The following is a 25,896-nucleotide window of genomic DNA, read 5'->3' as shown; positions in this document are numbered from 1 at the left end:
GAGCTCTTCTGGCTGTCTTTGCTTTACAAATAAACTGTACCTTTGGAAGGGATCTGCCTTGAGCAAAACACAATTGTTTCTTTTTGTGCTATCAACCAGAGATGTTTTGTTGAGGTTTCAGCATCATTGCTGGGCTTTCATTTGCTTTCTGTTATACAGTAGCAAAAATATTCGTTATTACTTACATATATATAAATTAGAGTTTTTAAGAAAGTTTTTACAAATCTGAAAACAGCATAATGTTTTGCATATATACCTTGCTATCACATACAGTGGTTTTCCTGATTTTCTTATGTTTTTCTTTACAGCTATTTTACTTTCAGAGACTGTCATCTTCAACCATATAGAACTTAATTTAGAGAAATTAATTATCTCAATATTTTATACGATTGGGAATGTTGAGATTGAGTTCAACACCAATTAATTCTATGTGGAAGGTTGTGTGTGCACGCGTGTAAGGATTCTCATTACTAAGAATGAAATTCTTAAAGTTCACTGTAGCTTCTCTCCATTCTAAATGCTTTGTTCCTAGTATTTACAATTCAGCAGGGAAAACCTCCTCATGCCCATGTACAGCAATGTCATTTTGAAGTTGTTTTTATCTCAGTATTACATTATCATTAGACTACATATATTTTCTTCTTTGATATAATCACAATTTTCAGTGCCTCAAATTATTAGTATGGCAGTCTTTTTTTGTCAAAATATTTAAATCATTTTGCCTTGAAGTGGTTTTCTTCAAGAGTGCAGTATTTGTGTTGTTAGTATTTGCTTGAACAATAAATATGATTTGAGGATACCTCAAATGACCAAAACACAATTTATTATTGTTCAATATTCCCCATACATTTTGATGTTACACAGTGAAGAACCAAAGTAAAATACAGCTTTGCCAACCAATGGTGCTGTATTACAACACTTAAAATTGTACAGGGAACAGTGAACAAGAAATTGTGTTTTGATCTTGGTGGAATCTTCAGAATATATTTACATTAAAAGCATGTATGAGTTATGTTATTAAATTTGTTTCATCACTTCATATCATCCCTCACACATCGACACAAAATTTGCATTTTGCTGGTTTTGAGATACAGATTAATGTTTTATATGGCTTTAAAATCAACTGTGGTAGTTAAGTAATCGTGTTGTGCCTGACTGTTACCATGTGTAGAAATAGTAAGGTATAAGTTTCATAATGGTGCTGCCCTCCTCTGGAGAAGGGGGAGTGTTGCACACATGTCATTTTGGTGCTGGATTCCAACATATTCACTAAAAGTAAATCAGACATATTTGGTGCCAGTTCCAATTTTATTCCTTCAAAATACCTTTTACCATGTGAAAAATCAAGGGAAACTGCAAATTACAGGCTCAGTCAACTATCAGATTGTACATAAAGAACTTAATTCACATTACCATTTTAATTTGCATCTGTATTAGAGCCCTTTTCAGTGTTGGTTCAGGCAATTGGAGGCACTGTTCCGTCACTCAACAAACTACAGTAGTATTCGTAGTATATAATCTGTTTCTCACATACTGTGAGCAGTTATTTTTAAGTTTTTCTGTAGTAACTGGAAATTTTTTCATGTGAGCTTCGGGAACAGACATAGGGGTGTAAAGTTGCCCCCATCTTTTCAAGGCTACTCCAGCAAAGGCACCACTAGATTCAATCTATAAAAAAACACTGAAAGAGATTTATTTCTTCATAGCAAAAAATGCAAACATTTTGCACTGAAATTTTGTGGAATCCATTTTGGTCACCTTTAAATTTGAGAAAATTGTTGCAGAGCATAGTGTGGATGACAAAAGAATGAGGATTCCTTTTGCAGATTCAAGTGATTTGTGCCCATCCCTCAGGGAAGTACAACAACATATACTTTATTTTCTTTTCTATCTTGCAATGAATAGTCATGCTCTAATTTTATGTGAGCTGTATTTTTTATATAAAAAAAGGGGGGGTGAGCAATAAACAGCATGTGTTGATGGTTTTTGCATAGTACGATGCACAAGCAGACAGACATATTGCTCTTCTGCTGACCACCAAATCTGTATAATTTGTGTTATGTCTGGTAGTGCCAATACATAGTTGTCCCATATATGACAAAACAACAAATCGACTTATTAATTTTGAGGTAAAGACATGTGAAAGTTTTACAGTGCCTTAAATAAAAAATAGTAGTAGTCTTGAACAATTTGTCTTATTCCACGAGTAACAGGTGGTGATGTCATGGCCTCATTTCCCAGGTTATGTATAACAAACTGCTAGTTTTCTCATTTGGCCACAAGGCCTCTCTGGAGTGTACAACACCACTTGTAGATTGGAATTTACAATCACAATGCTTGAATCATTTTATGCTAGAACTTTATTTCCATTACACTTCTTTTGAGGGAGAACTTTTCTTTGTAAATGTTTGTCATGGTCTTGCTTCAACAGTTTCTCCTCCCATGTCAGCCAGTTGAACGGCAAACATTTAGGACACAGGTCTCTCTTCAGTCCCAAGGATCCTAAATTGTATCCTTGGATTATCTCCCTGTATTCAGGTAGAGATGCTGACTTGCAGTTGTCCTCTTCACATTTGGCTTTGGCTTTATTGCAGCTGTGTATTACTGTAATATTCAGATTTGAGTTAAACTTGCGACTGCAGTTGCCTGATTTGATAGAAGATAACTCAAGTTGTGCTGCCTGATGTGATCATCATCTCTCTCTGGCAGTTTATTACATGGCTAATGTCTGTTACATTTTTCTTTCCCAACAGCACATTTTGAAAGAGCCCTTCTCACCATGTATTGTGGAATGTTTAAGGTAGATAAGAAAAAATAAAGCAAATAAGCATTTTATTCCTTTTGTTGTGGCCAAATGCCTTTGGCTGTTTAGTGTAGTCTTTGTTGTTCAGTCTTTCTCAGACTCTATTGGGTATGTCTTTCAATAAAATGGCGCCGTCAGTCTCAATTTTTTGTGTTCCTAAAAGCATGGGGTTTCTTGAGTTGGTCATCTGTATCAAATAATACAAGACATTTTTGTGTTCATTTACTCTGTCATGCTGCAAATAGTCAGGATTGACCCTTCCACACTGCCTATGTAAACCTGGATCATAATAACAAAGAGATTGACATCTAGCTGTTCACAGTGCTGCTACTACAGCAACAGTGCCAGTCAGAGAACGCACTTGGCTATGCCTCCTGTTCTGCTCACCATTGTCAAATCTTTGTTCACTGTTGTCAAATCTCACTGCTACTGCAGGTAGCAGCCACTGTAGCCAGTTGTAAACAATGCTCACGATCGGCAACATAAACAGTTGTGGTCCATTTCATTGTGTGCTTTGTTTCTCAGTGTGGCGAGTTTATTTTGCTTCAGAATGTCTGAAACTTGTGAAAGTGTGCGGAATGGAAAGTTCAGCTATCTACTCACATTTCATGTGGTCAGACACTTGAATTTGTTTGTTTGGTGTGGGAATATTTTGAGAAAGAGAGAGACAGTGGTGCAACTCTATTGCCTCTAATGAAGGTAGTCGAAAGAACTGCAGATGCCTTAAAGATACACAAAAATACTGTCATCAAAATTTGTAAGGAGAAATACTGTGCAGAATGGTTCATTCAAACTGCGGACACCTGGAAAGAAGAGGACAGAACCATGTGTAACAAACTTGGACTCTTTTTAACAAGATGCTGTTCGTTGCCATATATATGGATATGTTGAAAGAAAAGAACATCCATCTATAAAAAAGCTATGTGTTACTCTTTGCAAGGCAGAGTGATTCAGTGGGAGCAAAACTTCTTTGTTAATGGTTGTCAGAGCCCTCAGTTTTCAGAATAAAAAATTAATCAACTGAAAATTATAATGGAGAGAGGTGACACCATAGCATGGCTTTGTCAATTTTTAAGAACAATTGTTAAAGTGCCATTTGAAGACATTGTGTGACTTGACGAAACCTGAATAAATGCTGATCGTTCTGTCAGAAAAGTCTGGACAGATGACAGCATATGTGGAAGTTGAGCTGTTCCTGTGGCAAAGGGTGCAAGAATTATTGTGTTGTGTGCTAAAACTGCATCTGATTTCATACTTAATTGTCTCCTTGTTTACAAATCAAAGAAAACAAACAACTGCCATGAGGAAATGAACTACAACAGTTTTCTGAAGCAGTTCAATAGCTTAAATCGGCCATCTGTCATTGTAATGAATAATGCCCCATACCATTCAGTTATTAAAGATAAAGCTCCAACGATGGCATTAAAAAAGGCTGATGTTTTTGAATGGTTGAAATGCTGCAATGTGAACATTTAAGATGATTTATGTAAGACGGAACTCATGGAAATAGTAAAAAGAATAAACCACAGTTTCAACAGTATGTTGTCGATGAAGTAGCTAAAGAACATGGCCACGGGTTCTTAGGCTTCCACCATAGCACTACCACTTTAACACTATCAAAATGATTTGGGCTCAAATTAAAAATTACCGTGCAAAAAATAACAAAAGCTTCATTGTGGCAGAAATTCAAAGACTGTTAGGGAACAAATAATGCTTGAGAAGTGGAAAAATGTTGTACACCACACAGAAACGGTTGTTAAAGAAGCATGGAAAAGTGAAGTTAATGTCAAGAGTAATATAGAAAATATAATTATATCCTTGGGCAATTCCAGTGGCTTGTCCACAGACCAGAGCTCAGATAATGACATTGTCGAGGGAGAAAGAGATTCTGAACTAAGTGGCATTTAACTTTTACCTTAATTCATCTTTATTTTTGTGTTTGTATTTCATATTTTTTACTGAGTGGTGTATATTGTAGTTGCACAATAAATCTCATCTCATTATTAAGGAATTTTCCTCTGCACATGTATGACATTCTGCATGCACACTACAGTGATTGGTAAGTACTCAGGCAGTTTGTATTGCTTTAATGTTGTTAGTTATTGTATTTACATGAATGATTCAGATCCATTTCAACACCCCATACCTACTGAATGTGACAGCTGAGTGTGATTCATTCAAATTATTGTAAAAACAGTTCGCTTCCTGTTGCTTTTGTTGAGATAAACAAATAAAGGGACACAGTATCATTTTATACATGGGAGTGCGTTTGATAAGCCACACGGATATAATGATCCTGTAAAGTGAATTTAATACTGCACATTAAAAGGCGGCATGAGAAGGTAGTCCAGTAAGTAACCACACAGCTGCTGCTGCTAAAGCCATAATGCATGTGCTCACATTGGCAAACCGACATCATCGCCCCCTTCCGCGCCCAGCTGTGCTTCACTGTCAGTCTCTTTATTATTTTGATCCGGGTGTAGATCCAGTGTATTATATTTCGTTCCACCAGATTTTTTGTCTGTTTATTTTCTCCACATTTTATCCATTTCTTAATGACTGCAAAATGAATGATTTTCAGTTATTAAAATGACATTTAGGTTCTATGATGAAAATCACAGTGATATAATTAACGTGAGTTCCTAAAGAAGGTTTACTACATTTTACTTTCGGTACCTTTATCCAGATGCGATCATTTGTATTGCTGATATTGTTATTATGATTAATAACACAGTCATTATTAAAACTGGTGATCTCAGTACAGCATTAAATGAATCCTGAAGATCTGATTCTGGGCCTAGGGAGCTTAGAGATTTAAAGAACAAAGAATCTAATGTAGCAAGAGGACGCATTTTGTTTTCATTTTTCTTAAACATCATCTGTAGAAACATGATTCACGTTTTCCATCGCACTTCACTTAGTGTAGACCGGGAACTGTCTGCTAGGCATGATCGATTTGAACTAACTGGGCATGGCCCGTGCTGCCTGAGTTGTTGTTGTTCCGCCAGCAGAGGTCGCGGCTGAATTCTCGCGTGCCCTCTGATGGACGGGACTTTACTAGCGGCAACTACTGTCCGTGACGCGCCGTGCCAATGTGCACCTCCTGCGATCTTTCTGGTGGCTACTGCATCATCTGTTCCATCCTGAGAGTTGTTCTTGCTCTTTCAGTCGTACTATAAGGAAAGAGTTGTTCTTGCTCTTTCAGTCGTACTATAAGGAAATTCAACTCACCACAAAAGTGAAGTAAAAAATACACAACGTTATTTACAGCTACGCTTTTGTGCTAAGTCTTTGCCTAACTTTAATGCTGTCTGTAACGAACTCTTCACATAAGTGAACAGCTATAATGTTGTCACATCGTTATGCATCAAGTGAGATAAATATGATGAAATTCAAGGTTGTAATCATATATAAGAAAATTTGTCATGACACCTTATCAATATATTTAATACATCCTTGCTTACACAATGATCTCAGGACATTAAATGGAATGTCAAGAATGCAAATGTGTGTTATTCGCTCTTCTGGCATTATGCCAACATGCCAAAATTATGAATGTGTGACTTTCATTGTTGTGGCATTACAAAGTACACTTTTTTAATCTTCTGTTATAGCAGATGTTGCGCTTTATCCTACACTGTCAGAGCATCACATTTGAGGTGTTTGCATTACAAAGGATAAAGTTTTCTGTGATTTTGCAAAATTACTCCAGGCAAATGTTGGGGTGGTTCCTATGAAAAGGGTACAGCTGATTTCCTTTGTGATCCTTTCGTGAACTGAGCTGGTGCTCCATCTCTGATGATGTCGCTGTCAACTCCCTTCTTCCATAACAGAGGAAATGAAAAATGTAACTCACCAATGCACATAAGTCAAAATCATTTTAGCTCATCATGGTTTTGGAATCAGAGGGATGATAGCATAGCATGCTATTTGTTATTGCTGTTGTGCCTGATTTCAAAATATCTTTATGGTTTGGTTGCATGCGGAAGCAGGAACTGAAGAAAACTTGAGCACACAGGGATTTAATTGTACTGTCTCCAGTATTATTCTAGTACATCACTTTTTACTTGTGTTCCACTTACTATATACATAATCTCATCTTAACACTTTTTTGAATGGACTTTGCCATATTGTTTTGATTTCATCATTTTGCCATTTATTTAACTAGATTATTTCCAAGCATTTATTTGCATTGATGTGCATTTATCCATAAATATTGTAGGTCAGGAAACTTTCTTGTATAACAATTTTTTAATGGTGTTCTTCCATTTTGTGTCTGAATATTGTGTCTTGTATTTGTCACAGATTAGAGACATACGAAAATGCTCGTAAGGTCCTCAATAAAGCAAGAGAAAATATACCTACTGACAGACAGATTTGGACAACTGCTGCCAAACTTGAGGAAGCCAATGGGAACAATCATATGGTGGAAAAGATCATTGAGAGAGGTAAGCAGATTCATTGCAAAAGGCCTATGGCTAGAAATGGTCCACTTTAAAATGTAATTTCACAGTAACAATGAAAGTTTTATGAGACAAATAAGCCAGTTGTTATTTAATGAAAATATTATTCTCTTTGTGTTTCCCACATTTTTGTTGTTGTTGTGGGCTTCAGTCCAAAGAATGGTTCAGTGCAGTGCAGCTGTGCATGATAGTCTATCCCGTGTGAGTCTGTTCATTTCTGGATAACTGCTGCAACCTGCACCCATTTGAATGTGCTCTCTGTAGTCAAGCCTTTGTCTCCCTCTACAATATTCATCTCTCACATTTCCCTCCACTGCCATATTTTCTCACATTACCATATATTTTCCTCTTTTTGCAGCAATAACATCTCTGAGCTCAAATGGTGTAGAAATCAATCGTGAGCACTGGATTAAAGAAGCAATAGAAGCTGAAAAATCAGGTTCTGTTCACTGCTGTCAAGTACTGATCAGAACCATAATTGGACATGGTGTTGAAGAGGAAGACAGGAAACACACTTGGATGGATGATGCAGAGTCTGTAAGGACCCACTTTAAAACAATAACATTTATAGCACTTGAAAAATTAAACTAATGTTTTAGTGACAGTATTGTGAAAAGTATAGTTGCTACTTACCGTATAGCAGAAATGCCATTTCGTAGATAGGCACAACAGAAAGACTGTCAGACGAATAATCTTTCAACCAAAAGGCCTTAATCTTAATTCGAGAACGTACATGCACAAACACACTTGCAAGCGCAACTCACACACTCACATGTCCAAAGTCTCTGGCTGCCGAGGCCAGACCAGCCTCGGCAGGTCCTGTCTTTGTGAATTGCATTTGCATGAGAGTGTATATGTGTGTTGTCTACTTCTGAAGAAGGCCTTTTTGGTTAAAAGTTTACTTGTTTGACAGTTTTGTTATTGTGCCTATTTGTAACTCAGCATCTCCACTATATGGTGAGTAGCAGTTATTCTTTTCATAATACTGTCATTAGTCCACACTGTATTTTTCCCATTTTTTAAACAAATGGTTTAGATTCCACTTTGCTGTGTGGTAGAATGACTTCAAACTTATAATTGAAACTTCACAAGAACACATTGTTGGTAATAGATAAACATGGAATGAATTTAAATTTTTAAGTAATTCTTAACTTTTTCTCGTTGTTCAAGTTGTCTCATTAGTAAATGTCCTTACAGACCAGAAAAATAAAATGTAAATCTAACACTGTTGAGTATAAGGTGCCAAAATTACTTTTAGTTATTAACAATTGTAATGCATCATTGTATTTGGAAAAGAAATGTGACTAGGATAACAGCAAAATATAAAACTGCAATTGGAATACAACCTGGAAATACAGGTTTGATGTCAATGGTAGTAATATATTTGTTGTGATCTGTCAGGTGTTCTTGGAGTAGCTGGTGCTTTTCAACAAATCTGGTTGGAGTCTAGGCAGTGAGTATGCACAATAACACAAGTTACAATACCTGAAGAAGAGCACTTGGCAGTTGTCAAAATATTTTACATGAAATGGAATCAACAGTTCTGCTGTACCCCAAAAGCTTGACATTAAGCATATTTATTGCTTTTAAAAAGTCATTAAATTGTGATGAGATACATAGTTTCAGAATTTGAGATAATTTTATACTCTGTATTGAAAATGTGAAAGAACTCGTCCCTTTTCTGGTAAAAGTCAGGTGGTTACTTGAAACAATGAAGCATACCTCGTGATAGGATAAAGTCACAGCTCATTCCAGTGTTTAAAAAGCGTTACAAGATAATTGCATAGCATTACAGACCTACCTCATTGGTGTATGGCAATTGTAGAATCATGGTTTATATTTCATGCTTGTATGTGATGATTTTTTGGAACAGAATCAACAACATAAATGTCACAAGCACCAGTCACGTGAAACAGTGTTTACTCTGATCATATGTGCGATCCAAAAGGCTAAGGTAGCAGACTCCAGGTTGGTACTGTGATGCTTAATTCCAGAATCATTCAAAAATTTTGGTGAAATACATGAAATACAAGAAGAAGATGAGTAGTACTTAAGATCATTAAGTGTAATGCAAGTGCATAGATAAATGAAAAGACCTGGTGTTGTTCGATTGGCAGTCAGTCAACTTTCAAGGAATGATAACATAAATGTGCCTTTGGGAAAGGCAGATGCAAATCATGAGGGATTGTAATTTTCCCAAGAAGGAGGTTGCTTACAAAACTCTTAATTCTTGACCATTGTCAATCCATATGGGTCCCTTACCAAGTTTTAATAACGGGGAACAGAAAAGAATCAAAGATTGCTGAATATTTTGTCATGGGTTTGTGTAGTTAGCAAGAACACAGTCCAGAAATGTTCAGTAGTCTCCAGTGTGTGATGATATAGAAAGGCACTGCACATCAGAGAAAGACTTATTCTTAAAATTACAAGAGCCTATGTTCCAATATGATTCAAGGAACACAATGCTTCCTCAAATTTACATCTCACATAAAAAGAAAGAAAAAGTCAGAAAAGGGAGACTGTAGCCCTCTGTATGGCAGGTACTGACTGCATTCCTTCCTTTACACCATTGCAACTGGAAGAAGGGAAAATGATTGTGGTCTACTCTATGCTGCATGCTGTGTGGTAGCTTGTGTTGAACAGATGTAAATGTAATGTTGTGATGCTACAAACTGTTGCACATGTCCTGTTTCTTTACTGACTTTACTGTTTTATGTTTCAGTGTGCACAACAGGGAGCATATGAATGCGCTCGTGCCATTTACGCACATGCACTTGCAACTTTTCCTAGTAAAAAATCAATCTGGCTCCGTGCTGCATATTTTGAAAAGAATCATGGCACCAGGGATTCTCTGGAAGCACTACTACAGAGAGCAGTAGCACATTGTCCAAAGTCAGAGGTTCTTTGGTTAATGGGTGCCAAATCTAAGTGGATGGCTGTAAGTGTACTATTGTTCATATTGTTCATTATGTGTCTCATACATCATCCCAAGCAAGAATGTATTTGCCTTCCCTCTTTTATAAGATGTACGAAAATGTTGTCAGTACCATCCAAAGTATTATAAATTGCCGTGGGAAAAATTAGTATCAAGGCAAAAGGTAGAATTTGTAGATGAAAGGATAGAAGTACTGGCATATTGAATGTTTGAGTTAGGTTTGGAGGTAATCTCAATCATTGGTAGAGTGTCACTCTAGGTAGAAAATTGGTTTGCAGTTTTAGTTTGTTAGAAAGGTTACACATTTGGTGGCTGTATGAATTATGTGGTTATGTGTCAGTTCTTTGTATTGAGAAAAAAGTGTTAAAATGTTTTTAGTGTCAGAAAAATTCTATATGGCACATTTGAGATCAGTTATATTGGAATCTGACATAAATATTTCTTTGTACAATAGTATGAAAAGAACAAAGATTGCTGCGTATCACACAGAGGAAGCGCTGAGTGACAGGTAGGCAATCAAACGAAGACTGCTAGATATTTATAAATCGTAGGACTAAGTCCTTCATCACATGTAATTGTGTTTGTACAATAGTTGTGTATAAGTAGTCTTATTATGTGAAAAATTAAGAGCTTTATCCAGAAATTTCACGTAGCTGTCTTGAGGATAAATATAACAGGAGTATTGTCAATCAGTGGCACAGTGTTGGCACAAGAAGTTGATTGTCCTTATGAAAACTTAATCTACAGTAGTATTAGTGCTTGTTTTGTGTCACTTTACTAGAAAAGGAGTTTTGCAAAAACAAAATATGTGTTATTGAAAGTAATATACATAGCTTTGTCTTGAACAGTTGATTTTGAAACTGAGAGACTAGTAGAGTTTACTTTAAATAAAAGATGAACAACTTTCCAGAATCTACTGCTTTAGACCAGACTTTTTATGTTCTGTTATAACTTTCAGTTTACAAAGCAAAGTTTCATCAATGCATCTTTGTGTACTCCCACTTAAATTGAACTTAACATACTCGTCTCTATGTGTCCTGCCAATCAGATTTAGATTTTTAATGGTTTCATGAAGTCACTTAAGAAAAATGCTGGGAGGGTTCCTTTGGAAAGGACACACTCAGTTTCATTCCCCAGTCCAAGCTTGTGCTCTGTCTTCAATGACCTCATCATCAGTAGGATGCTAAAGACTCATCTTTCTCCCATCTGGAATCACATGGAGTGAGATGCTTAATGATGTGCTTTCTTCTGCAGTCATTTGGAATGAGTTGCTTAATTGTTTGCAGTTCATGTAATTTTAGTAATGAAATGGCTTTGCTTGTTAAAACATTGGAGTTGTAGGCTGCCACAGTAAAACTATCTTGATTGATCAACCACTAATGTTTCTTTGCTTTAATTGTTGTTTGAGAATATTTTAATAACCAAGAATATGGCTATGCTTCATACATACATAAAAAAAAAAAAAAAAATTGCATCACCTCGGTTCCGAGAGTTTCAGAACTTGTACAGAAAATTGAAATAGACATCTACATAAACATCATTTCCGCCCTTTTTATTGCTCATAAAAATGACACATTGCATGTTGTACCACCACACAGTGAGACATTCAGAGGTGGTGGTCCAGATTGCTGTACACACTGGTACCTCTAATACACAGTAGCACATCCTCTTGCATTGATGCATGCCTGTATTCGTCATGGCATACTATCCACAAATTCATCAAGGCACCGTTGGTCCAGATTGCCCCACTCCTCAATGGTGATTCGGCATAGATACCTCATAGTGGTTGGTGTGTCACATTGTCCATAAACAGCCCTTTTCAATCTATTCCAGGCATGTTCAATATGGTTCATGTCTGGAGAAAATGCTGGCCATTATAGTCGAGTTATGTCGTCATCCTGAAGAAAGTCATTCACAAGATGTGCACGATGGTGGTGCGAATTGTTGTCCATGAAGACGAATGCCTCACCAGTATGCTGCCAATATGGGTGCACTGTCAATCAGAGGATGGCATTCACGTATCATACAGCCATTATGGCATCTTCCATGACCACCAACAGCGTACGTTGGTCCCACATAATGCCACCCCAAAACATCAGGGAACCTCCACCTTGCTGCACTCACTGGACAGTGTGTCTAAGGGATTCAGCCTGACTGAGTTGCCTCCAAACACATCTCCGACAATTGTCTGGTTGAAGGCATCTGCAACACTCATCAGTGAAGAGAATGTGATGCCGATCCTGAGCGGTCCATTCGGCATGTTCTTGGGCCCATCTTTACCATGCTGCATGGTGTTCTGGTTGCAAAGATGGACCTCGCCATGGACGTCGGGAGTGAAGTTGCACATCATGCAGCGTATTGTGCACAGTTTGAGTCGTAACACGATGTCCTGTGGCTGCACGAAAAGCATTATTCAACATGGTGGTTTTGCTGTAAGGGTTCCTTCGAGCCATAATCCGTAGGTAGCTGTCATCTACTGCAGTAGTAGTCTTTGGGCAGCCTGAGTGAGGCATGTCATTGACAGTTGCTGTCTCTCTGTATCTCCTCCATGCTTGAACAACATTGCTTTGGTTCACTCCAAGACACCTGGACACTTCCCTTGTTGAGAGCCCTTCCTGCCACAAAGTAACAATGCGGATGCGATCGAACCGCGGAATTGACCGTCTGGGCATGGTTGAACTACAGACAACACGAGCCGTGTACCTCATTCCTGGTGGAATGACTGGAACTGATCGGCTGTTGGATTCCTCCCATCTAATAGGCACTGCTCATGCTTGATTGTTTACATCTTTGGGCAGGTTTAGTGACATCTCTGAACAGTCAAAGGGACTGTGTCTGTGATACGGTATCCACAGTCAATGTCTATCTTCAGGAGTTCTGGGAACCGGGGCAATACAAAACTTTTTTTGATGTGTATATATTGCATTGCCTGACATAGCTCTGTCCACGAGTTCAAACTGGAAAGCAGAAGCAGATCACACAGTAGTTGATGATAAGTGAATGGTAGGAAGGTTAGCTGTCGAAACATTAACTGAGTTTTAATATTTTACCTGGGCATATTCCAATGACCTCTTCAAACTGTCACATTAAATTCCTCTGTTTACAGTCAGGTAACAGTTATTCTACTGACCCATCTTCCTATTTGTTATATCGCTTTCTAAACTTGCAGATCTCTTGAAGTCCTATGTTACCAACTTGGATTTTGATACAAGCAACTGTGATCTGCTATAAGTATCATCATTGTACTTGTTTCCAGCATATGGTATGAATCCAAGATTTCTCTCAACATCAAGTTTTGTACTCCCATTATGTGCACCATGGAAATTATACAAAAATATTTTATTACGTAGAGCTACCATGAGATGTTTTCGAGGGGCAAACCTTCTTGAACTCTGTGGCCACTTTGTTCTTCCATCCAAACTGTCAGAATCCATTATCTGATCTAACATTGTGCATTTCACAGTTGTACACTGATTAAGGATGTTGTAGAAGACCATACTCACAGAGATTCTTGTGTGTGTGTGTGTGTGTGTGTGTGTGTGAGAGAGAGAGAGAGAGAGAGAGAGAGAGAGAGAGAGAGGGGGGTTCAAGTCAGGTGCCCCGTGATGCTAAAGATGTTCTTTACTTTCTTCATTATGCTTTCACAGTATTATAAAAAGGATAATTGCTACTCACCATAAGATGGAGCTGCTGAGTCACAGATAGGCATGACAAAAAGACTGTCAGAACTCACACACACATGACCACAATGTCTGGCTGCCTATTGCTACTGGGGCAGCCATAGACTGTGATCATGTGTGTGAGAGTTGTATTTCCATGTGCGTGTGTGTGTGTGTGTGTGTGTGTGTGTGTGTGTGAGCGCGCGCGCGCGTGTGTGTGTGTGTCTGTCTGTCTGTGTGTTGTCTGTTTCTGACGAAGGTTTAGTTGGCCAAAAGCTCACATTCTGAAAGTTCTTTTGTTGTGCCTATCTGGGATTCAGCATCTCTGCTATATGGTGAGTAGCAATCTATCCTTTTCATAATATTGTCATGTTCCATCCTGGATTTTCCAAGTGTTGATCTATTTTTTTCAGATGGGCATAGAAAAAGGCTGTTAGAAATTGAGCTTTCGGACAACTAGGCCTTCACCAGAAACACACACACACACACACACACACACACACACACACACACACATGACCACCGTCATAGGTTGCTATTAATCACATAGCAGAGAGCTATGTGGTGAATAGGAATCTAGTCTTTTCATAATATTGTCATATGCCGTCCTGGATTTTCCAAGTGACAGTCAGTGTTTTTTGGACCTTTGTAGAACTTGATGGGAAGATAAGTGTATAGATAGTCAAAAATATCATTGGTAACAGATTCAAATCTGTGCTGCCCTTATTAGCAGAGTGTGAAATTACTACTTCTATGCAATCCTGAGCCTAACTGGGCTGATTCCTAAAAGACATTACAAGACAATGAAATACCTATTGAAGCAGAATTGGGACTTGATATTGTTAACAGCACTTCTTTTATGTTGCCTTTATGTATGAACTTATGTATTTCTGCCAATATGCGGTAATACCTTTTGGTCTTCCCATCTTAGTTTAGTACACGCTTGCCATCTGTACTCTTAATACCCACAAGAAAAGCAAGTTTCTTCAGTCCATGTTTCAGTGTGCATAAAATCTTATTTCACAAACTGGATAGAATCATACAAGTAGAGTATTCTACAAGCTTATGACAATTGTTTTGGTACAATATTGTAACAGTACATCAGCAATGTGAAACTTGAGTTTCTCCCAGCATATCAAATGCTCAGATGACTTCTGGAAATGGATCAGGGTAACATGAGTAGTCTATCAGTAACCATTGAGGGTCAAACCATTGTATTTTTAGCTCTGCTTTTAATTTCTTCTAGCCACTCCCCTGTTAATAACGCAAATATCGTATGTCTACTACTTGACACAGTACGAAATTCAGACAAAAAAGGCAACTGCAAACAAACTGCAGCTCTAACTCTTAAACGCAACTAAACAACCTGTTCTTAACAATGATCATCTGAGAAATAATGCGTCACATATGTTGCTGATTTCTCGGAAACCCATAAAGTCAATCATTGTATGTATTTAATTAGTGCATAGCAAGTTGACACATAACATCATCCTTTTGTGAATGATACGTATTATCTAATAATGTTTATTATTAAACAATAGAGCTCTGCAGTGTTAAGTAATAGACAGGAACATAAACGAGATTGTCCAACAACTTAGCTATGAGGTTAATGTTTTTTGTGAAAGCTAAAACACACACGTACACACACACACACACACACACACACACACACACACACACACACACACACACAAATGAGAGGTAAATGCTTTAAGTAAAAATGCAAAATAAATGCATGATGAAATAAATAAATGAATAGAAATGTGAAGTGATTATACGTACAACTTTAAAAATTATTTGAGGTATTGCAAAATGAAAAACAGAAGTTACACTATGTATTGTAAAAATAATTCTGTAGTGTGAAAATATTACATTAAGCATAGTTGATTTAGAATGCAGACAAAATATGGCATGATTGGCCATATTGTTGTGAATTACATCTGAAATACTAAAAAAAATGCTATGTAGAGGATCGATGGACAGGTCAGAAGTTAAAGTGAAGTAATGCCATAATTAAATAATGTTAAACAGAACTCCAGTGGTTGACTGTCTAAAAAGTGGCTGACATTGCTACTACATTGTGCTGCACAAATTCAGGGCAACTTTTTACAGTGAGAGAGACTAATTCATTTGTGTAAACAAAGGTGAGAAATAATACACAGGTAAAGATGCTGACAGGCAGTTAGAGGTAGAAAACAGAACATGAGACATCAACAAAGGATAGATGATACAAGGTAACAGTTTGGAAGGAAGCCAATGGCAACATTAACCAGATACTGGACAGTCCAAAGTGACACATAAACAAGACTGAACTTGCAGATGAAGGTTCCCAATAACCCCCGTCTTCAAAGTTAACAATAAACACACACACACACACACACACACACACACACAGAGAGAGAGAGAGAGAGAGAGAGAGAGAGAGAGAGATAGAGACAGAGCACTTTTGTGTCCTAACACAGCAACCTGACAGCTAGCTTCCAGTTAATTGCAGATTGCTCTGGATGTAATCTGGTGTTATCAGGTTTTCTGTTTCAGGGTGACGTACCTGCTGCAAGAGGAATTTTATCGCTTGCCTTTCAAGCTAACCCAAACTCAGAAGAAATCTGGCTTGCTGCTGTCAAACTTGAATCAGAGAACTCTGAGTATGAACGTGCTCGTCGTCTGCTGGCTAAGGCTCGTGCATCTGCACCAACCCCAAGGTAACTGTAATCCGTTATTGACATAAAATTTGAAATCAGAGAAAATGTTGTCAATGCTTCTTCAGTCACAGGACTACATGACATCATATTTTCTATGCTGTTTTGTTAAGATGTAAGGTCAGTGCTACATTTTCATGATTGTGCTTGTAATTAGTCAAAAGCAAGTTAGTAAATCTGATATAAAACAGAAAGTAAAACATATAGGTTTACTGTGTCCAAAGAGTCACAAGCAATTTTTTTCATTAATCTTTTACAAGGATGGTAGGGATATCAGAGTAATGAATCTCAGTCTTTAGAAGCCCGTGGTTGAGAAAGATGGGAAAATGTAGAAAAGAAACCATGGAAGTAAGTGAAATATAAAACATAGAATATAATTTCATTATCACATTCAAATAATATTTGCACTTTGCATGCCACTCTTGACAAACTTTCTTAGTGTTTCCTCAGATTTGATGTTCTGTTTGTCTTATCAACTTGTATGTATCTCCTTTGATATTTTCATGGGTTTTAATAACCAGTAATATGCAACTTCTGGGAAATTCTGTTAATAATCATAGTGTTTATAAATTCTGTACATTTATCTCAGCCAGAACTCTTGCTTTAGTAGGTCATTCAGTATGCATTAAACATTTTCAACAATAATGTAAGCTTTTTCAGAAGTTCTAGCTAATACATTTGAGTGCATATTTGCATTTGGTTTAGTTTAAAGTGCTTGAAACTAATAAAGCTTTTGAACCAATAACCGAAAACATTTTTGCTTTAATTTGGATGTTGCTGTGCTTTCATTCGGAATATTTGATTCCCTAAATTTATTTCTGTATTCTGTTGTGATTGTCATACTACATTTCTTGAACAATATTACATATATGTTATTCAATTTAAAAAAAAAAAAGATTTTTAGAATTCTGTCATTCATTGATTATTTAAATTTTTTTTCTTTACACTAAAATTCTCAATTTTGTAGGGTTATGATGAAATCTGCAAAGCTTGAATGGGCTTTGGACAATCTAGAGCAAGCCCTTATGCTCTTGGAAGAAGCTATTAAAGTGTTTCCAGAATTTCCTAAACTCTGGCTGATGAAAGGTCAAATAGAAGAGCAGCAAGGGAAAGTTAATAAGGCATGGGACACATATAACATGGGGGTGAGTGTAAACACTGTTTTGTCATCATCACCATTTGTTGCCAGTCATGTTGCTTCATCAGCTCAAATATGATTATTGAATGCCGTCTTAATTATTACAGCAGTTGTTGACAGTTCAATAATAGAGCTGTTTTATGTGTACTATGTATTTGTGTTCGAACAATAGGTGCCCTATAATTCTAAATCTTAACAGAAAGCTTTATTGTCATAATATGTTACAGAAATGATTCCACAACTATTTCTTGTCATCTAATATGTGTTGCTATGGAACTATAGCAACATTACATTGTGGTTAGATTTGTGACTATTTCCTTTATTTTCAAATCATTTACAAGAAATTTATCTTAAATTTAGTCAAATCTGGCAGTATATATGTATCAAATCTTACTTTTTTATCTGTGCATTTGGCTCACATACCATGCATCAAACAAAAGAAGTAATGTAAAAGTAAGGATATACAGTATGAAGTTCATGCACAAGGAAAATAGGTTCAATAATATTTGCGGGCAACAACCAGTTAAAAAGTCCATGACTATTCTGCACCTTATTGCAGTTTCTAATAAGAAGGTAATGAAGGTACTAGCGGGAAATAAATGTTTCAGTTTGTCAGTGTCTTGCACATAGTGACTTGCTGGTTTGAGAGCGTTTGTAGCATCTACAGTTTTGTTACAATAACCAAAAACACAGGAAATAGAACAGCAGTGACAGAGCATGAGAGTTACACATGCATGTGAACATTGACTAAGGAAAAGAACAGTCCGGGCTGAACCTGATAACAGGCAAAGTTTGTTACAGGAAAATCATGGAATACTTCTAGTTGTCAAGTAGAAACTTCACTGAGTATGACTGAAGCAAGAGAGAATAGGCTGCACTGTTGATGGGCACTGGTTTCATGCAGCCCACAGTAGTGCTGGCAACAAGCGAAGTGCATGCCTTTGTTTCAGTCTCTTGCCAGCTGCATCAAACACATATTCCACGGTTGTGGTGATGGCGTAAGTCTGCGCACCACCACGTGCCTCCCTTTCTCTGTTGAGCTGACATCGCTGGAAGGAGGTAGAATATGTACCAGATGGGTGGGTCTGCTGCTGAAGATGAACTGGCATAGCTGAGGAGACCACAGGGTTCACTCAGATGACTGCATGATAGTGGCAGCCACTGTATGCCACGATGTTCACCTCCATCAGCTTGTCTTGTCAGTGTCCAAAGGGATGTCATCATCGCGAGCTTGTGCAGATATTTGTCTGGGTCCCAGCATGGCATATGATTGGAAGTCGATTGGAAGTGGCTTGGATGATGGTGAGCGAGACACGACAACAACACTGCACTCATTGGTGATGAGAAAAATGTGCCATTGGCGGTGAGAGGTAGTCATCTCAATGACAAGGGAAGGGCCACCGGGTGTGTCTGTGAGAGGGCAGCTTCCAGGCAGCTGCCATCAAACACCGGCTGAGAGCTCAGTACAGCCAGCAACCACAACTCAATGTCACCAGCTCCTAACAGTGCCTCAAGCAGCAGTGCTCCCACGGCGCCTGGCCCCTGGAGTGGAGGGTGCTTGCAGGCGAACTCCCTGCATGGGTCTTCTTGTGACTGTGGGAGCGGCAGGTAGGTGCCCTAACCAGGTTGCAGCTGATTCTTGGTGGGATGATATCCTACCAGTGCCCGTGGTGAACATGCACTAACTGTGCATCACTCGTGTTGTCACCAGCACTCATAAGGCTGCCAACCAAAAGTATGCAGCCAGATAGGGGCACCCAGGGCACATCGTGAAGGGCATGATCACACCTGTCTGGCAACAGCTCCATGCAGAACAGGTTCAGCAGAGTCAAGAGCTGCAGGCTGTGAAGGATATCTTCCATTCTTCAGGGATTCAGTGACGTGTTCATGTAGGTGCTGAGAAACAAAGCAATCTTGAGTCTTCTGATGAGTCCACTGAGCACTTTTTTTACACTGTTTTAAAGATGCACACCATACGCTTTGCCTCTCCATTTGATTGTGGGTGAAATGATGCAGATGTAAAGTGGATAACACCATTGCGGATGTGAAGTGGATAATGCCATTGCAGGTGTAGAAATTGTGAAACAATGCTGATGTGAACTGTGGCCATTATCAGAGACGATCATCAGGGACAGTCCTGCAGTCATGAAAAACTGTGTGGGAGCTCAGATGGTCTCCTCTGTTCTGATGGGGCACATGCACCGGACATACAGATAGTTGGACAGCTTGTTGAGCATCACTACCCACATGGAATTGCAGAAGGGGCCTGCAAAGTCAATGTGGATGCTGTCCAATGGCTCACTCAACATGAGACAGGAAGCAAAAGCTCTTGGTGATACCGCCTACTGCTTGATGCACTGTTTGCAATCATGGACGATCTTCTCAATCGCCAAATTGATTCCAGGCCAGTAGACAAAACACTGCACTAGGACTATCGTGTGGGTCATACCCCAATGGGCACAGGGTATGGGAGCAAGGATATGAGCCTGTAGTATTGGGAGGATGATGATGCAGGGTTGTCTGAGTCATTGCTAAGGAGGAGAATTCCATCGACTTCCCTAACAAGGGAGGAAATAGGGGGAGCAGACCGAACACCTTGATGGGTGGCCACTTGAGCCAACCATTTTAAACAGAATCCACTACCTGTCAGAGCATGGGATCTTTCTGGGTGGCCTGTGTTACATAATGGGCCTTCACTGGAAGGGCACCCACCATGCGCTGCCAGTGAGCATCAATTTAGAAGTAGAAAACTTTGGCTTTCGCGAACGACAGGTCGGGTCACATTGGCGGCTGGGACAATGCGTCTGCATTAGCATGGTGCACCATGGATTTGTAATGAATTTCATAGTGATACACACACAAAAACAAAGCCTAATGCTGGAGTCATTCCTCGATCCTGTCGGCAAATTGCGAGTGGGGACTGAAGAGTGCCACAAGTGACTTACGGTCAGTGATGACATGGAACTTGTCATAGAACAAAACATGGAGCTTTCCAACTCTGTACCTTATGGCTAAAGATTCCTTTCTAACTGTGAGTTATTGCACTGAATAGCTGTCAACATCTTCGAGGCATATGCAATAGGCTGTTCAGAGCTGTCAGCATTTCTGTGAGCCAATACTGCCCCAACCCCATATTGGAAAGTGTGCATTGCTGCAAGGACAAGCTGTTTACCCAGAGTAAAGGGACCAAGGCACCATAATGACTTTAGCAGCAACTTTATGTGGGTGGCCCATCTGTTACAGTTCCCCAAACAAATGAAATAATATCCTTTTTTATCCAATGTGATCAATGGATGAATGATATCCACCACAATCCTGACAAATTTTGAATAATAACTGACTTCACCCAGGAATGACTGTAGTTCCTTCAGATTCTGCAGGTTACGTAGATTGTCAATGGCCACAACATGGTGCTTCATATGTTTGATGCTGTCCTTTGAAAGAAGGTGGCCCAAATAATTGATTTTTGCCTGAGAAAACTTCCATTTCAGCAGATTGTACTTAAAGCCCACCTCTCGCAATTTAGTGAACAGAATCCAGACATTAGTACATTAGTGATACGTTTCTGCCATGAGGAACTCATGAAATTAATGTCATCAAGATAGCTTGTACAGTATGGAACACCTTGCATTAACTCTTTGGTAAGGTAAATTTTTGTAGTTCACAGTGCCAAATGGCAGGCATGTATTACAGTAAAACCCAAAGGGAGTGTTGAATACCATAATTTGTTAAGAACCAGAATCAAGCTGAAGCTGGACGTATACCTGTACCAAATCAGTTTTCGAAAAACGCTCACTGTCCCCCAGCGTCGCGAATATTTCTTCAGGGTGGAGAATAGGGTAGCAGTCCACTATTCATTCAACGTTAATGGTGGATTTAAAAACCCCGCACAAGTGAAGTGCCCCTGAAGGGTTATGGATAAAGATTTGAGGTGTAGCCTACTGGCTGGAAGGAATGAGATTGATGATGCCCAGGCCTTGCATTTTGTCCAGTTCTTTCTTGATAGTCAGCTGTAGAGCAAATGGAATAGTCTGAGCATGACAAAAATTGAGAACTGCCTTCAGTTTAAGGGCAATGTGGACATCACAGTCTTTTGCAGCACCCAGTTCTGGCAACAGCAGAAACCTGAACTCACAGCAGAGGTCATCCAACAGCTGGAATGGGATGGAGTTGGAAATGAGAGGCACAGCACCCTGAATTTGAAACTCAAAAATGAATGTGTTGAGATGAAAAATAGTTTCGGACTTCACACAGTCAACAGCCAAAAATGTGACCACCCCTTACCATGCCAATACTCAGCATTAGTTATGAACTGGCCTTGAACAAGAATCAGATGATCGCTATAATTGACCAAGTGCTAATTGGTGGAGAATAGAGACAGGTGACCCAAGTGATGATATGTTACAAGACTCACGAAAGGCACAGAGGCCCTCATATCGACATAGAAACAGAATGGTTTTTGCTGAATTTGCAGCATGATATAAATCTTGCTGGGAACACTGAGCTCCTGGCTGTGCACTGGTATGACACTCTGAATCTCCATAAACTCCATGTCTGCACCCAAGGACTGGTTGTGCACGCAGCCTCAAGAAACAGCTGTTACATGGACATGTTTATGGCAAGCTGTGCACCATGCACATCTGTGTGGGCAGCAACTGTGGACATGTGTTCGGAAACAATCACGACACAAGGGGAAAAGCCACAATCCGATGGCGAATTTTGCAAGCCAGATAAAAATGATGAGGGTGTTGCTTAATGACACCTGTGCTGAGGAAGTGGTTGTACTGCTGCTATGTCCATAATGTTCTCAAACTGTTCAGTCACAGCCTGTGACACTTCAAATGCCTGAGCAACAGCCAGGATCTTCTCGACTGTGGGGTCTTGTAAATGCAACACCTCCTGACACACCTCTGACTGGAGCAGAACAGGTGATATCAAAGTTAGCAAAGGACTGTTTACAATGAGCACAAATGAATTTGCATTAATGATAAACCCTGGAGTCAATTACCCACACATGATAGGACTGTCCAGTTTTTTTAGTTGCTGATGAAAGTTCAGGCTGGATGCCACAATGTGGGTTTCAGGGTGTATATGCCCCGGGACAACTGGGAAATCTGAAAAACCTGGTTATTTTTTCATCTGGGAGAAATCCGGGAAAATGCAGGAATTTTTTAGAATTCCAGGAATTTATCATTGTTTTAGCTTTCAGTTAATGTTTTGTAATTTCGACTGGTAATAACTGATACTTTAATAAAGAATTTTCCCTTAGCCCACTATTGCAGAATAACACTGCAGTAATAAAACAGAAATGGGAGAATAACACCAAAATAAAACTACAGTTGAAAAGAAAGTGAGCCATTTACAACAACAAAACACGGTGCACCCACAAGTGTCCACTGAGAGCAAAACATGCCAAATACTTGGCAATACTTTGCAAGAACAAACTGCTTTCAGTGAACATAAAATCACAATTGTTTATGTTTCTAAAAAGTTGCAGAAAATATTGTGAATGGTGGTTTGAGAAGCGTTACTTTCTAAGTAAATGTCCTTTTATGCATGATGAATCATGGTACATGTGAGAGAGTGTGATTAACTTCTTAAATCACAGAGCATTAGACTCTCATTCAAAACTTAACACTGAGGACCAGACATGTAGAAAAATTACAGGCCCAAAACACCAGCCATTTATGCCAATACTTAAAATTTACTGGCACATTTGTGTTTGATATATCTTAAAGAGCAACACATGCTAAAAAAGACCAGTCTTCAAGATTAGTTTTTCATATTTTTTTTAGTTCTTTCATAGATTACAGATTATACAATAACAATGGCAAAAAGTGTAATTATTATTAAAAAAAGAAGTGTGAGGTGAGCCCTCGAGCAATTTCACATTTAATTAGCTTTTCAATGGAAAATTGGAAGTGCTTGGTGGAACATTTATTCAGCCAGGTAACCCACAAATTGTTCGGTGCACGGCAGTGAAATTTATGATCGTCCTCACTAGATATTCAGGTGTTCCAGTTTAAGGCAAGCTCTCAGGATCCTGAGTAACCACACCCTCAGAAAAAAATAGCAAAAAATTTTATACGACCTATATCATATGTGAAAACTTAGTATTTCTTGTAGCTATACTGTATGCATATTAATTTAAACCATTAACTTTTCTTGTTTGTGTGTTCATGCTGTTTAACAGTGATGTTGCTGTTGGCTCACTACACTACGTGTCCTTTGCTCTGAATATCTGCTGTCAGTGATTACCAAGATCACGTTACATGAGCTATAATTGGCTGAGAAAAGTGCATCGCAATCTAGATTTCAGTGCTTCGGAAGTTATTGTGTTGTATTTGGTAGAATTTGTGCTTATACTTTTGTAATATAAAAATATGTAGTGTAAATTTTGCTGCACATCAAATGTCTTTAGCAAACTTGATGTTTTTTGTGATTTTGGTTCCTGAAGTGCCGGGAAGTTTTATGCCGGTGTATAAAACTTTCACTCTTCGAAGTATTGGTATATTTTACAGCTCCGAGGGAATGCACATTGTCATTTAACATGGAAAAAATTTACTTTCACCTGGGAAAAAAAAGAATTTTCAACAGGGAAAAAGTGTATTTTCGCCTCAGAAAAATAGTATTTTTGACTGGAAATCCAGGAAAAACCAAGGGATTTTGTGTGTGTGTGTGTGTGTGTGTGTGTGTGTGTGCGTGCGTGCGTGCGTGCGTGCGTGCGTGCGTGTCTGTGTGCAACCTGTGGGGTTTCCTTACAACAATAAGCTCTGAGGAACTTACACATTTGAGAAAATGACAATGCTGCAGGATCTATTAATGGAGCAAGTTTCCAGAGGAAATGAAATATTTTGGGCTAGTACCAAGCAAGAAAAAGGATTTATGCAGAGTCGGTTCCACTACCTGAAATCCTGCAAAATGTTGCTGCAAATGCTGTGTGTACAAGTCACACTCTCCCTTTGCCTCTTGGAATGGTGGTGAAAAAACTGGGGGCGCAGATGATTGTTCAAGCAGTGGTTGTGGAAAGTCCGTGACATACTGCGAAGCTGTAACCATCTGACAAAGCAAGTCTAACTGCTGTTGTTGTTGTCCAAGCTGCTGCTGTTGTTATTATTGTAACAGCTGAACCAACACTCCATTGTGCTAACAGAACACGCGGGTATGAAATAATGTCATTGCCAAAAACTGTAGTATCAGCAATTTTGTTACAACAACCAAAAGCACAAGAAATACAACATCAATGATGGAGCACCAGAGTTACACGTGCACACGAAATTTGACTAAGGAAAACAACAATCCAGGCCAAGTCCAATAACAGGCATAGTTCATTATAGCAGAATCACAGAACAATCCAAGTGATCAAGTAGAACCTTCACTGAGCATGACGGATGGAAGAAGAGGGCCACACTGTTAACATGTGGCTAGCGACAGCACTGGCAATAAGTGAAATGCCTGCTTGCGTTGTGGTCTGTTGCCAGCAGTGCTGAATACCAACTCTGCAGTTGTGGTGGTGGCATAAGAAGATGTGCCCCCACAGCATTTGTGCAAAAAGAACATATAATTTAAATCACACTCTGATGATGAGTCATGTAAAAAAGTTGGATGTGTGATGCCTGTTTTGTGCACATGACAGGAAATTTCCATTATGGGAGCACATCCTTATGTTGGGCACTAGGTCCCGTCTGCCTCATGTTGAATCCATGAACCACAATCTTGTGCAGGAGCAGGTTAAAGATTATAGTACCAATGACCTCTGGGGTTCAGTTTAAGTTAAGGAAGATTGCCTGTAGCATTGAAATCAGGAATATGCTACTTCTGGTTGTGTTGTGTCCTTTGCAAAGAAGTCTACATACTCATAATGTTAGATGCCTTGGAGTTCTGGTATCCAGAGAAATATCACTGAAGTCCTATGCTGCTGTAGCATGCAACCTTTTTCTTTGTGTTCATAAGATGTACATTGGTGTACCCGTGCATTACTAGTTTGTCGAGAGCGAGTATTAGAGTTAATAAGTCAGACATGATTAGGATCTTGGCGCACTTCAGGTGACCTGAATAAGTGTTCTTGTGTGACAGCCACTGTCTCCACAGTGAACACTGAAATGGTCCAAGGGAAGGTCGACTACTATTCGGCTTAGAAGCCAATACAAAAGAAGGTGTTTCTCCAGATGGCTAATCAATTATTTTTGAACAAATACA

At 38.8% G+C, this 25,896-nt stretch overlaps 1 protein-coding gene across 1 annotated transcript in view; it reads left to right on the top strand.

The window, feature by feature from the left end:
• LOC126187930 (pre-mRNA-processing factor 6) overlaps positions 1 to 25,896 on the top strand; it is a 75,218-nt gene that overhangs the window by 39,759 nt on the left and 9,563 nt on the right. The window contains exons 11-15 of the mRNA XM_049929292.1: positions 7,109 to 7,251; positions 7,625 to 7,803; positions 9,989 to 10,204; positions 16,399 to 16,562; positions 17,527 to 17,704. Coding sequence (XP_049785249.1) covers positions 7,109 to 7,251; positions 7,625 to 7,803; positions 9,989 to 10,204; positions 16,399 to 16,562; positions 17,527 to 17,704 — 880 coding nt within the window. The remainder of the gene's footprint in view (positions 1 to 7,108; positions 7,252 to 7,624; positions 7,804 to 9,988; positions 10,205 to 16,398; positions 16,563 to 17,526; positions 17,705 to 25,896) is intronic.

The sequence above is a fragment of the Schistocerca cancellata genome, chromosome 5, assembly GCF_023864275.1.
Source record: "Schistocerca cancellata isolate TAMUIC-IGC-003103 chromosome 5, iqSchCanc2.1, whole genome shotgun sequence".
Classification (NCBI taxonomy): Eukaryota; Metazoa; Arthropoda; class Insecta; order Orthoptera; family Acrididae; genus Schistocerca; species Schistocerca cancellata.
This window is presented reverse-complemented; position numbering and strand designations above follow the sequence as displayed.